Genomic DNA, 14687 nt, shown 5'->3' on the forward strand with positions numbered 1-14687 from the left:
AAGAGCAACTTGAACATACTGCTAAACACCTCTGTTTCTCTTTTACAGGGTTATTATAGTAAACTAAAATGATTAAAAACTTTTTTTTTTTCTAATTGAAAATAGTTGAAATTAGTATTTTTTTGTTTAAGTTAAAGGACTAAAATGGCTAAAACAAAAAATGAACGAATACTTAATAAAAACTGTACACATAATAAAAATTTTTAAAAAGCTAATAAAATGGCAAAAACAGTACAAAATTAAAATCTAAAATTAAAGTAAAAAAAAATTAAATCAAAACAGGAAATAAAAAATATAAACTGAAAATAAAACTGTAGTTGTATTTTAATGGTTCTGTTTGACGTCTATATAGTTACTTTTAATTAATTTTAAAAATATAACAATAAAAACTGATTCAAAGTATTAATCAAAACTAGGGATGCACCGATACCGATACTGGTATCGTTATCGGGCCCGATACTGGTCTCAAGTACTCGTACTCGTTAAAATGCCTCGATACCAAACGCCAATGCCACACAGCATGTGATAAGCGCCATATTCAGATAAAGAAACACCAACAACAGACAGCAGAATGGAGTTAAGGATGTCTACTACGAAGTATATGTATGCAATGAATATAATGTTAAACATTCAGTATTAACGCCTGTATAGCTGATGTGCGCGAGCTGATAAACAAAGCACGCTGAGTGGATTGAGCAGATGCGCGAGCTTGTCGAGTGAATATATCTTTCTCACAGACATCACTGGAAAGTTTGTAGTTCTGTCGTATATGTCAAAAACAAGTAAGTAAAACAATGCACAAGTTACTTAACGGTAGGGAGAGAGCGAGCGGGCGCAATTCTGTTGTGTGATCTTTGATGTTCACTCACTTAGCACACGCATCATTTGGATTAAAACGAAATCGTAAAAATAAAACCATTTATAGGGGCATTCACTATAAACATCATTTATTTTCAACCTTAGCTTTCAGGCGAAAGTGAATCTAGCCTGTGTAAAATGCGCTTGGCTGGACAGTAGTACAGCCAAGCGCATTTTACACAGGTATTTGTACGTGCACGCGTTGCGCCTGTTTTGCTTGCTTGAGTGTTTCTGCATTATATGAGTGGCTTTGGAATATAAATCGGAGAAATGTTGAAGGTGTCTGAATAAATTTTGGTTTGACTGTATCTATTTGATAAATGAAGTTAACCAACTAACATTATACATACCCTTTTGGTTTCTGAACCCAATATTTAAAAAATGTACAAATGCAATAAAAATATCAGTATCGGTACTCTGTATTGGCAAGTACCAAAAATAAAAGTATCGGTATCGGGCGAGTATTGGAAAAAGTGATATCGATGCATCCCTAATCAAAACTATTAAAGTATATTAATGCCTCCACTTTTTGAATACAGGGTTATTGTTAACTAAAATCAAATCATTTTATTAATTAAAAATAATTTTCTTTTTGATGATTTGATTTTAGCTAGGCAACATTTATTTTCATTTAAATAAAATATTTGCTGAAATAACATTTAATAAACTATACATACACTTTTTTTTTTTAAACAGACACTAATGAAAAAAAAACGGGACAAAATTACAAACACTTTTTAAATATTTTATATATATTTATATATGAATAAAAACTGTAATAGTATATATTGTAAGTTTATATTATCATAGAATTCTTATTGTAACATTCAAAAACAGGCATTTTCTGTGCAGCTGCTTTGAAACAATATGCATTGTTAAAAGCGCTCTACAAATAAACTGAATTGAATAATGTCTCTGTGTTTGTCTGTCTCGATGCAGTCGTTTCACTGTAAAACTGTCAGGAAGATGCCGTTTAACCGCATGGACCCGAGCTGTACGGTGGGTTTCTACGCCGCCAGCAGGGGGGATTTCCAGACTCTGTGCTCAGACGTCACTGAGGTTAGTAGTTTATCGGCCTTTCAGATTATACGTCCGAAATCCTGCGATATCAGTATCTCTGTTTTTGATTTGGTGGACAGGCTCTGACATCATCGGAGGAAAAGTACCCCATCTTCACATTTGTGGAGGGTCACAATAACGCAGAGAGAAGCTGTACGTCAGACTCAGTCACTCATATAAAGACCAAAGACCGACTGGGCCGAATCAAAAAGAAAAGCTGTTTGGATGAATTTGTGCTCCTGTGATGCACACACTTTATTTCCTGTTTGGATTATCCAGTACTTCCTCCAATTTGAGTCATGTGATCAAGATTGCCACACTCACTGGCATGTCAAGGAGAGCTGGACTATTTTGTGTGTCCAAAACGTGAAACGTGAGTTTTTACAGACTGCTGCTGTTATTTTCTTGTTTTTCTGTAGTTGTCATGTGTAAACGCACCATACAGGAGGATGTGAAGAGTTCGGGGAGCAGGTGGCTAAGCAGATTAGCGTGGCTGTGTTTGGTGTGACGCTAATGACAGCAGACGAGAGCTGCTGACGTTACTCTTTGACAGGCCAACATGTGATTTGGCTGCTGTAAACACTGTGATTTAGTCTCTGTTTATGTGTTTTGCTGTTTGACTAACTACTGTATAAACAGAAAGCTTTTCCCTAAAATGTGGATGTTTCAGAGATAAAGTAAAACCGGTCTGGGTCACATTTATTTTTTTTTGGTGTTGTGTTCTGATTTTAATGTTAGTTACGCACATTTCTACCCAAATTCTTATGACATGCATTTTCATTATCAGTGCTTTTGAGGTGTTTCATTTCCTGTATTCTCGTTATTCTAAGAGTTGATTCTTTTTTTTTTTTAATGTAGCATGAAAGATAGACATCTTTGTTTAACTTAACATTTTTTTTGGTGTTGTGTTCTGATTTTAATGTTAGTTACGCACATTTCTACCCAAATTCTTATGACATGCATTTTCATTATCAGTGCTTTTGAGGTGTTTCATTTCTCGTTATTCTAAGAGTTGATTCTTTTTTTTTTTAATGTAGCATGAAAGATAGACATCTTTGTTTAACTTAACAGACCAGTTTAACTTCTCTGGTTAAGCAACAAATCTGCTGTTAACACAAGCAACTACTGATGACAATCAATATCAATTATCAGTATCCATTCAAAATTCATTTTATTTCTTAATACAACCTGGTATTATTGTGAACAAGCCTTTTATTAACAAAAATAATAATAAAATGTATGCGTTTCTTTTTTTTACCCCTTTATTTATTTATTCATGATTTACCCCCTGCAATTCCCTCTTGAACCCTCTGGGGTCTCCAAAGTCATGTCGCAAATTGGACATGACCGGCCTCTTAAGTTGTATTCACGTCTGGGAAACTTGTAGATAATTTTGATACTTGACTTTCCAAACCATGAACTTTAAGCATGCAAAAAGACCGAACTATTTATATATAGTACTTGACTGAGATCTCAGAATCGTCAGCAAGATGACTATCTAGTGCGGGTGTGCCTCACACGGCATGAAAAGTGAAGCTGCGGGCTCTTTGATCACCCCCTGGTGGCTGGCTGCAGTAAATGTCATAAACCCCGCCCTCTTCATGTAAACGAATGGGACTCGAGTCAAAATAAAAACATTTATTACACTTCCAATACAATTTTCCGAAAGATGGTTTTGGTAATTTAAGATAATTGTTATCACGCTGATATATGTTCAATTGTTAATTTTTATGATAAGTTTGATTTTAGCTAGTAATTTGATGCTATAAAAACGGGGCGTGTCGTTATGGTTGATTGGGTCTGTGGGAGTTTGATACCGCGGCTCCACCTCACGACACTACTGTGCAGACTCTGGCTCCAAACAAATCTCTACTGCGCAGACTGGCTCCAAATTACGTCATTTACTCAAGATGGCAGCGGCCATACTGAGATGCTTTGGCTTTAAAGGCAGTGTTTTTTAAGGTCAATTTTGGGGCAATCCATTGGCGTTTGTAGTGACGATCGTATTTTGGTGACCTAGCATGGGTAGCTAAATGATGAATATCATTAAGACTGATTAGCATGGGAGTAACTCAATTGTTTGCAATCGCAGGCCCCCAGAGGACATCGTTATGGGCCCTGTAAGTATTTCATTGTATTATAGTTATGTTTTGGAGGCTTTTATGGATTTATCTTTTCTTAAATTTTCATTTGGTGCCCTAGATTGATCAACATGGTCCAGTTAGCACCATGGTAAAATAAACTCATATTTTTCTCCTCCTGTTGTCTTTGACCCAGAATATTATTTAGTGAAGAGTTTGCAGCTGCCTGGGACCAAAGACGGCAGCAGAAGGTCATGCACTTCCAGAAGATCCTGCACCAAACCGCCTCTGAGATGAATGGGAACAGGTAATGCAGACCTGAGTACTCTGACTAACATGTAATTAAACTGAAACATTGTTGGAAACGTGATGTGCATTATGCATTGTGCTCATTTTACCTGTTTGGGTAGTTAAACTGGTACGTGCGGGAGGGAAAGGCAAAAGTGGCGCCCTCTCGTTCCCCGAGTCGAAACAGGATGTTCTGCACGGTGCTGCTGCCAGTCCGGTGTGTTTTCAGGAAGACCATGGGTGGATGTGCTCTCTGCCACTAGGCTCTGGCTGTCGGTGTGTGTTTGGGCGGTTGGTGTGTGTTTGGAGTGAGTGGTGACGTGTGTTTCTCAGCAGCTCTTCTCTGGTTCCTTCTGTCTGCTGTAGGTCTCAGTTCATAGGTTCTGTAGAGGAAACGTCAGGTTAGATGCCTTCTCCTCTGTCAGCTGACCAGATTTCTTTCTTTCTAGTCTTTTCTTTGAACCATATTAAATTGCATCACTGACATGAGTATTAGCAGAAACTGTTTATATGATGACTCAGAAAGCACCAACAATAGAAAGCACAAACGTGCATTACATGCATAAGCGTGTTAAGTGCACTTGCATACAGATATAAGGGATGTTAGTTTTCTCAGCAGAAATTGACTTCAGTGAGCAACTAACACACAATTAAATGTCATCATAAGCATTTAACACAAAAGTCCAAATGACCCGTTTTGTGGTGAACTTTCCAGTGTGGTTTCCTAGTGAACACCTCAATTCAGAAAACAGCTTTTGCATCAACCAAAGGAAACCATACCACATGATGTGCACCTTGTGTTGAGAAAACCATTTAAACAACCTACAAACCTAATTTTAATTAAATATAATTTGGTCTAGATCTACGTTGAAATAGTTCTTAGATAGCTGTCTGTTTTAACCTTCAGTGTTTATCATTGAGAAACTATAATAGTTTTCAATACTGTATGTAACCCCTCTCTCCCAGGTCCTCACTGCCACACCTTGTTCCGACTGGGTCTCGAACCTGGGTCTCCAGCATGGGAGGCGGATGCACTAACAAGGAGGCTAAAGTCTGCAGCCTCTAGTGGTAAGTCACCTACTTGCTGGCCTCCGTTACACTCACCCCCCTAAGCCTCACTCCCATCTGGGTCACGGCACCAATGTAACCCCTCTCTCCCGGGTCCTCAGCGCCACACCTCGTTCTTGTTCTGAGTGGGTCTCAAACCTGGGCATGGGAGGTGGACGCACTAACAAGGAGGCTAAAGTCTGCATGTGTTTACCTGCACAGCACCTACTCGCTGGCCTCCGTTACATATATAAAACTATTATAAACTATAATAATAATAGTTTTCTCAAGTTAAACTAAATGAGAAACGCTGCGTTTGCAACTAGCTGTAAAAAAATAATTTTTTTTGTATATATATATATATATATATTTTTTTTTTTTATTTTTTTTTTTTTTTTTTCCGTTAATGATTTTATGATTCAAGTTTTAGTTAACTATAATGCATTGAAAGTCACTTTGGATAAATGCATCTGCCAAATGTGTATAGTATTAAGAAACTATTATGGTTTTTATTAATATTTTGAATGCATTTTTATATTTCCCCTTGTTTTCTTGTTAATTTTAGTTAAAGTTTTAGCAATTTTGGTTGTTATTTGTATTACTTTTTTTATTTATTTTTTAAAATATGTCTATAAGGTTCCTAGTAATTTTTGTTGTATTAAGTAGTATTATAGTATAAGTTAAACTAAATGAAAATAAGTTAAGTTTTTCTCTATTTTATTTCATTTCAGTTAAAGTTGATCTTATTTCAAGTAACAAAATTGTTGTTTTAGTTTTAATTAACCATCAACCTGACACTCTATTGACGCCAGGATCATGGGTTCGAATCCTTGAAGTTGCTTTGGATAAAAGCACCTGCCAAATGCAAAAGTAAACATGTCTAGTTTAGTATTCTACTAACTAAAGTCTCTCACCTGTTGGTCTGTAGTGAGTGTGTGGCCAGGAGCGTGAGGAGCAGTAAGAGCGCTAACACCAGCAGTAAAGCGCTCACCCGGTGCCTCCACAGCCAGGGCAGACCCATCTCCACAAACACAAGCCTCTGTGGAGCTGCTGAACTGTCACCCGTTTAATCCTGTAGGCCGGATCAGAGAAACAGACACACTGACGCTTCTCACAGCTTCTGTCAGTCCTCCACACAAAGCGCTTTAGATTCATCATAAGTACTGTCACAGCAGTCTGTGTTATGTTTTGTTTCAAGTGCCATTTCAAACAGGTTGCCATGGGTTAGTTAACGTGATCTGGTTAAGCCCCCGCTGGTAGATGCTGTAACTACACCTTTATGAGGGCAAAAAGCATCTGTTTCCTTTCAGAAATGAGGTATGTCTGTGATGTTAGGATTGTGAGGGCAGGACGGCCTCCTCTCACCCGTTTAATCCTGTAGGCCGGATCAGAGAAACACACACACAGACACACTGACGCTTCTCACAGCTTCTGTCAGTCCTCCACACACAGCGCTTTAGATTCATCATAAGTACTGTCACAGCAGTCTGTGTTATGTTTTGTTTCAAGTGCCATTTCAAACAGGTTGCCATGGGTTAGTTAACGTGATCTAGTTAAGCCCCCGCTGGTAGATGCTGTAACTACACCTTTATGAGGGCAAAAAGCATCTGTTTCCTTTCAGAAATCCACGTTTGGGTATTCTGCAGGTCTTAAAAAGTTTTTAAAAAAAGTCTTATTCACCTTACAGAAATTAAGATATTCTAAAGCTCTCAAATCAGAGCAGAACGTCTTAAACTCATACCCCCGTTTTCACAGACAAGGCTTAAGCCTAGTCCTAGACTAAAATGCAAATCTGAGCTGTTTCAACTGAAAGAAACTTGCACTGACTGATCTTAAAATATATCAGTGCCTCTGTTTTGTCTCAAGATGCACACCAGTAATGTGTTTTCCAAGGCACGTTTATGTAAAATTACTTAAATGTCCTAATTGAACTATGGCCTAATCTTGGCTTAGTCTAAGCCCCGTCTGTGAAAGCAGGCCATAAAGTAACATCCTTAATTCAAGATACAGATGCAAAATGTAGACATGAAGTCTAGTTTTCTGAGAAACTGAACCAATGTTATGCTTAAAACAAGAACACATATGAAAACTAGTTTTCCCTTTGAATTAAGTTGTTTTTTCAGACTCCATTAGTAGATATTTGTTCTTGTTTTAATCATAAACTCACTTCATGTGATCAATTTCACACGTCATTTTATTTCTCAAGCAAATGTATCTTGATTTAAGAATCTTTAGACATTTGCACTGAAAAAAAGAACATAATGACAAATCACGTTCCTTTAAATAGGTCTTAAATGTACCTTCTTAAAGCCTGCAGAAACCCTGCGTGAATTCTGATGACACATGTCTTCCAAATATGTGTCTTTATATTGTAGATGTTTTAGTGCCTGGCTCTTTACAGAGACTCACAGCTCAGGATATCTGAATTAAAGTGTTTCAAATATCACTTCAAACAAGAACAGAATCATACATTCAGTGGTTTTTCAAAGTGTGCAACTGTGCATGCTGATATTTCCCACAATCCTACACTACAGAAGAGTTTAAGATGGTTCTCAGTGAATTTTTCCAGTTTAACTGGTTTATTAGTTTGTTCACTGTGTCATTGTTACTTGTATGCAAATGACACGCTTTTATTACATCATATAAGGAATGATGAATATTGATCAGTGGAGTCCTCTAGTGGAGGGCAGTGATCTCAGCATCACGCTCCTCTCTTTCATGAGTAATTGTGCACATGTTCGTGTGTTTATTTGTCAATGTAAAGCAGGAGCGACCAGTCTCATGCCGTAAATGCTACTCTGTTATTAAATAAGATAATTGCATGTTTTTTTTTACGAGAAATGGCAGGTATGCATGTCAAGTGCACGTATGCAAATGAAGATTCTTCTCTTAAACTATTTCTTACTCCGACGCTTAATTAGGAATTCCGGCGAAACTCTTCAGTTGACTTCCTTCAGTTGACTCTGATGACAAAATCGAGTTGTTTTTGGTTTTATTTGGGTCATTTTATTGCCTGTGAAGTATAGGCCTATTAATAGAAAGTATACTGGGGGTAACACTTTACAATAAGGTTCTTGAACCTTGTATGAACTAACATGAACAATACATTTATTACAGTATTTATTAATCTTTGTTAATGTTAGTTAATGAAAATACAGTCGTTCATGTTAATTCACAGTACATTAACTAATGTTAACAAATACAACTTTTGATTTTAATAATGCATTAGTAAATGTTGGAATTAACATTAACTAAGATTAATCATTTATGCATTTAGCAGACGCTATACATTTTTTACCAGTATGTGTGTTCCCTGGGTATCGAACCCACAACCTTTTGCGCTGCTAACGCAATGCTCGTAATGCTCATACATTTTTATTTTTGTTGATTTCTTTTTTTATTTTAATCAAATTTAAGCTCATTTTACTCTCAAATTTTCATGACTGCAATGCACAAAATTATTTAAATGATCACTGATATATATATAAGTTTTTGTTAACATTTTGAATCAGATTTTATTTTTTATATTTTCTGTTTTTGTTTTAGTTGTAAAGTTTTTGCAGTTTAGTTTTTGTCATTGTCATTTTGTCATACTATTTTTTAATCTATAATTTTAAAGCTTTGGCTTTTAGTTTGAGTTATTTTAGTACTTCATTTAAAAGTAAATGAAAATTAGAAATATAAATAAAATATTAAATGTATATATATATATGTATGTATGTGTGTGTGTGTGTGTGTGTGTGTGTACATTTTTTATTTACTGTAATTTTGATGTAGTTTTAATGGTAACTAATGTTTTTTTCCAAATCAAAAGTTGTATCTGTGAATGTTAGTTAATGCACTGCGTACAACTGTATTTTTTTTAACATTGCTGTAAAAGTTTATTAAAAGTAAATGAAAATGAGAAAAATAGGCACAATTTTATATATATATATATATATATATATATATATATATATGTATATATATATATGATATTTTTATGGTTGCTTTATTTTTTTATTGCATTTTTTACAGCAGTAAATTGGTTTAATCAGCATAAATTAAGTTTATTTGGTTCTTCAAAAATTGAAATAATACAGTTATTTTGTTACAAATTACAGTAGATGTCTGACTCTAAATGTAATCTTTTTTTTTTCTTTCTTTGAATTTTGAGGTGAACTGCAGTATGACCTGAAGATGTTCCTGACCGCTTTCACTAGACTCACCCTTGCACGCATCCTGTGCTACATTTGTACTTTACTACGAGAGCTGGTTTGCTCATTCGCTGCTGAGAGTTCGTGCCAACTTTAAAGGTCAGAAATTCTCAACATGCACGACTGAAAAGATTCGAAACCCTCACTTTTAAAAGAGGCTTTCATGCATGAATGTGTCACTCATCAGCTCAGATCCACACCTTTCTGCTGAATTTCACCCGAGCATCACAAGACACAAGTCATATTTTATATAAAGAAAACACTTCGCACTAAGCTCTCATGAGCTAACAATGAATGATAAACTTTTACAACATCTATTAATAGTTGTTCAGTGCATTAACTAACATTCACAGATGCAACTTTTGATTTGGAAAAAATCTATTAATAAATGTCTAAATAAAACAATTAAAGTAAGGTTTCATTTGTTTACATTAGTTCATGCATTAATGCAATAAGCAGTACATTTTACTGCATTTATTAATCATTAGTTATTGTTGCTCTAAAACTATTTAAAAGATTTTACAGCAGTTTTTCATGTTCGTTCACAATGCATTAACTGTTAACAGATGCAAATTTAGATTAAAAAATGTATTGAAAATAACAAATGAACGTTATTAGATGCTGTAGAGGTGTATTGTTCATTGTTAGTTAATTTTAAGTAATAAAGTTTGCAAATGAGACCTTTTTTAAGAAGGCTATTTTTTTGTTGTTGCATTTTTTTATGCATTTGTGACATTATTTTCTTTGCAAAATTCGTGTTGTTGTAATAAAAGAAAATATTTATCGTAATGCATCCAAACCCATTATTCTCAACATTTAATACAATATGTTTTACTTAATCAGCAAAAATCAAGAGCAGCACAACAAATAGGATAACAACTGTACAATTATAGTTTCTTTTTTTTCTTTGAAATAATGACAAGCTGGAGTTTAAAGAAGTATCATGAAAATGGTGATGGTCTTCCTTTCCTGTTGAATCGTGACTGGTTTTTGTTTGAGCTGCTGCAGAGGTGAAGGGCGAGGCGAGCATATTTCCAGCGCTGTACTAGAGTAAATACTGCCAGAAATATGTGTGGAACGACACACAGCTCCAGCCGCTGAAGAGAGCGATCGATCCTGTCTGATCAGCAGCTGAAGGTGTGTCTCAGACGTCGCTTGCACTGAAAGTGAAGTGCGTTGACGAGATGTAGTTAGCTGGTACGTGTCTGTGGTTTAAACGACGAGACCTCCACCATAAACCTTCAATCAACACACCCTCTGCTGAGAAACACACACTTTCACAACTCATTTACACACACACACACACACACACACACACACACGGCCCTCACTGTGTGCTGATCAGTTTGTATTGTTGGTGTTATAACACACTTTCACCTCTGGCACACATCAAATGCTGCTATTTGCTGCTGATAAATGTCATTGTCAAGGGCAGGATTTAAAAGATTTTACAGCAGTTTTTCATGTTCGTTCACAATGCATTAACTGTTAACAGATGCAAATTTAGATTTAAAAATGTATTGAAAATAACAAATGAACGTTATTAGATGCTGTAGAGGTGTATTGCTCATTGTTAGTTCATTTTAAGTAATAAAGTTTACAAATGAGACCTTTTTTAAGAAGGCTATTTTTTTGTTGTTGCATTTTTTTATGCATTTGTGACATTATTTTCTTTGCAAAATTCGTGTTGTTGTAATAAAAGAAAATATTTATCGTAATGCATCCAAACCCATTATTCTCAACATTTAATACAATATGTTTTACTTAATCAGCAAAAATCAAGGGCAGCACAACAAATAGGATAACAACTGTACAATTATAGTTTCTTTTTTTTCTTTGAAATAATGTCAAGCTGGAGTTTAAAGAAGTATCATGAAAATGGTGATGGTCTTCCTTTCCTGTTGAATCGTGACTGGTTTTTGTTTGAGCTGCTGCAGAGGTGAAGGGTGAGGCGAGCATATTTCCAACGCTGTACTAGAGTAAATACTGCCAGAAATATGTGTGGAACGAAAAAATACGCTGAGAAACACACACTTTCACAACTCATTTACACACACACACACACACACTCACTGTGTGCTGATCAGTTTGTATTGTTGGTGTTATAACACACTTTCACCTCTGGCACACATCAAATGCTGCTATTTGCTGCTGATAAATGTCATTGTCAAGGGCAGATGCTCAGATGACAGACGCTGAAGCTTGTATAGCAAGTACATCACTTCAAACACTTGGATAATCATCAATGTCCACTCAGACAATGAAAATATGCAGTTCTCAAAATTATTATTTTTTAACGGTTAATGCTCAATTTCGATACCACAGCAAAAACGAGGAACCAATTTGAGTTGGTAATCTTCTTTTTGGTAGGCTATTTTACAGTCACTAGATAATATTTTACTTAATCAGCAAAAATCAAGGGCAGCACAACAAATAGGATAACAACTGTACAATTATAGTTTCTTTTTTTTCTTTGAAATAATGTCAAGCTGGAGTTTAAAGAAGTATCATGAAAATGGTGATGGTCTTCCTTTCCTGTTGAATCGTGACTGGTTTTTGTTTGAGCTGCTGCAGAGGTGAAGGGTGAGGCGAGCATATTTCCAACGCTGTACTAGAGTAAATACTGCCAGAAATATGTGTGGAACGAAAAAATACGCTGAGAAACACACACTTTCACAACTCATTTACACACACACACACACACACTCACTGTGTGCTGATCAGTTTGTATTGTTGGTGTTATAACACACTTTCACCTCTGGCACACATCAGGCAGCGCTGCATTCTTCAGATGCTGCTATTTGCTGCTGATAAATGTCATTGTCAAGGGCAGATGCTCAGATGACAGACGCTGAAGCTTGTATAGCAAGTACATCACTTCAAACACTTGGATAATCATCAATGTCCACTCAGACAATGAAAATATGCAGTTCTCAAAATTATTATTTTTTAACGGTTAATGCTCAATTTCGATACCACAGCAAAAACGAGGAACCAATTTGAGTTGGTAATCTTCTTTTTGGTAGGCTATTTTACAGTCACTAGATAATAAGTGAATAGGGTCAAATTTAACTAATAAATAGTTGAGTAAGCACAGACAATTAGACAAAGCGAAGTTTTCCGATAAGCAATTGAAGAATTGACTAATTGAGAATGCACTAATCTGCATATGCGACCCTGGACCACAAAAGCAGTCATAAGTGTCAATTTTTTCAAAATTGAGATTTGTACATCATCTGAAAGCTGAATAAATTTGTTTTCGTTGATGTATGGTTTGTTAGGATAGGACGATATTTGAAAATCTGGAATCTGAGGGTGCAAAAAAAATCTAAATATTGAGAAAATCGCCTTTAAAGTTGTCCAAATGAAGTTCTTAGCAAAGCATATTACCAATCAAAAATGAAGTTTTTATATATTTACGGTAGTAAATTTACCAAATATCTTCATGGAACATGATCTTTACTTAATATCCTAATGATTTTTGAATAAAAAGAAAAATTGATAATTTTGACCCATACAGTGTATTTTTGGCTATTGCTACAAATATACCCGTGCTACTTATGACTGCTTTTGTGCTCCAGGGTCACATATATTTCCAGAACATAAATCTGAACATTGGGTAAATTTAGGTTCAACATTCCTGTTTCATTTAGTTGACATTAGAGTTAAAGTTTTTGAATCTCTCTATAAATCAGAAAATACTGTCAATAACAGAGTTATTCTAGTATTACTTATATGCTATTATAGTATTTATTTACATTTTGAATTAGCTTGTATTTTAACATTTTTTAGTTTTCATTTAAGTAATTTTGTGTAGGTTATTAGTTTTTGAATATTTATTAGCTTTATTTTAATTTCAGCTTTAGTCATTTTAGTACTTCAACTATTGAAACGGCTGGATTTTGCCATGAAATTCGGAGCAACGATAGTAAACGTGACCTCTCTTATAGCCACTATTTCAGCAAAAACTTAATCTTAAACCTGACTACACACAGACTCATGGGGACTTGTGTAATGGTGGGGACCTAAATTGTGGTCCCCACGGGTGCAAAAGCTTATAAATCATACAGAATTAAGTTTTTTGAAAATCTAAAAATGCAGAAAGTTTCCTGTAAGGGGTAGGTTTAGGGGTAGGGTTGGTGTAGGTAAATAGAATATATGGTCTGTACAGTATAAAAACCATTACACCTATGGAGAGTCCCCACAAGGATAGCTGACCAGACATGTGTGTGTGTGTGTGTGGGTGTGGGTATGTGTGTGTGTGTTTTGTCCATTCCCAGGTATTTAGGTGTGTATGTGTGCCAAGTGCCTGTGTAGGGTGTGAAGGAGACACACCTGTTTCAATAGTATATCTTGAGAACAATAAACCGCATTTCCACTTGTTCTTGACAAAGGCCGTGATTTCCGTACAGAAACAAGGAGGATTGCAGATACTATATGCAAATAAACACATGATGTCACACATATCGGACAGGTCAAGCATTCCACACACGAAACCAGTTTATTAATACACTCAGCGATTGTGACTCACGTTTGCTGAGTCTTGTAATAGTGTCAGAAATGAACTGTTGTAATTAAGGAGGGACATTTGCAATTTTCCTTGCATGAAGTCGTGTTGTTAGGCAGCCCGTTGGGTTTTATATGGATGCTTATTTACAGCATGTCAGATGCTTCAATTGAATTCGAAATGTATTCTCAATTTGAAAAATATAATTGGTAATTATAAGTTAAATACAAAATTGCTGTAAATAAAGAACAGGATGTCATAAAACAAACATTCTGTAAAAATGCATTTTAATAATCAGTCCGTTTTTTGATTATTAGCCTAGTTATGATTAGTTTTGTAGTGGTTTCAGAGATGCAGATTTTAGTTTGTTTTCATGTAAATTCTCCTTAAATCTGTACTACATTCAACAAAACTCCTGCTGAATCTATAGATATGACTAATAAAATATTTTAAAAATACACTAAATGTTTGATAACAGATTAAATATCAGGCTGCTTCACTATAGAGGCAAATATCTGTCACTTTTGGAGGCTTTCTTTTATCCTGGTTATCTATTGTGGAAAAAAAAAAGAACGAAGACAATACGTATTGTCTTATAATATAGTTTATGAGTGTGTTTGGGGTCAATGTAGGTCAGGTCGCATTTTTGCG

The 14687-nt window shown here is 35.4% G+C and overlaps 2 protein-coding genes across 7 annotated transcripts in view; both read left to right on the forward strand.

Annotated features, from left to right (window-relative positions):
• Nucleotides 1–4274, forward strand: part of LOC107571953 (cysteine protease ATG4D-like) — a 10187-nt gene extending 5913 nt beyond the window's left edge. The window contains exons 10-13 of one of the 4 annotated variants that reach the window (XR_001607260.1): nucleotides 1798–1917; nucleotides 1998–2290; nucleotides 4010–4037; nucleotides 4195–4274. Coding sequence is in view for 2 of the 4 variants with exons in the window: in XM_016258344.1 (XP_016113830.1) it covers nucleotides 1798–1917; nucleotides 1998–2162 (285 nt within the window). In the remaining 2 variants the exon portion in view is untranslated. Of the gene's footprint in view, nucleotides 1–1797; nucleotides 1918–1997; nucleotides 2623–4009; nucleotides 4038–4194 lie in introns of those variants that run through there. The other 3 variants (XR_001607259.1, XM_016258344.1, XM_016258345.1) reach the window with 3 other exon arrangements.
• Nucleotides 4275–9520: 5246 nt separating this feature from the next.
• LOC107571950 (envoplakin-like) overlaps nucleotides 9521–14687 on the forward strand; it is a 26910-nt gene continuing 21743 nt past the window's right edge. Inside the window, exon 1 of one of the 3 annotated variants that reach the window (XM_016258339.1) lies at nucleotides 9521–9628. The gene's annotated coding sequence lies outside the window, so the exon portion shown is untranslated. The remainder of the gene's footprint in view (nucleotides 9629–14687) is intronic. The other 2 variants (XM_016258340.1, XM_016258341.1) reach the window with 2 other exon arrangements.

Source organism: Sinocyclocheilus grahami, unplaced genomic scaffold (genome assembly GCF_001515645.1).
Source record: "Sinocyclocheilus grahami isolate Dianchi unplaced genomic scaffold, SAMN03320097.WGS_v1.1 scaffold1673.1, whole genome shotgun sequence".
NCBI classification, from domain to species: domain Eukaryota; kingdom Metazoa; phylum Chordata; class Actinopteri; order Cypriniformes; family Cyprinidae; genus Sinocyclocheilus; species Sinocyclocheilus grahami.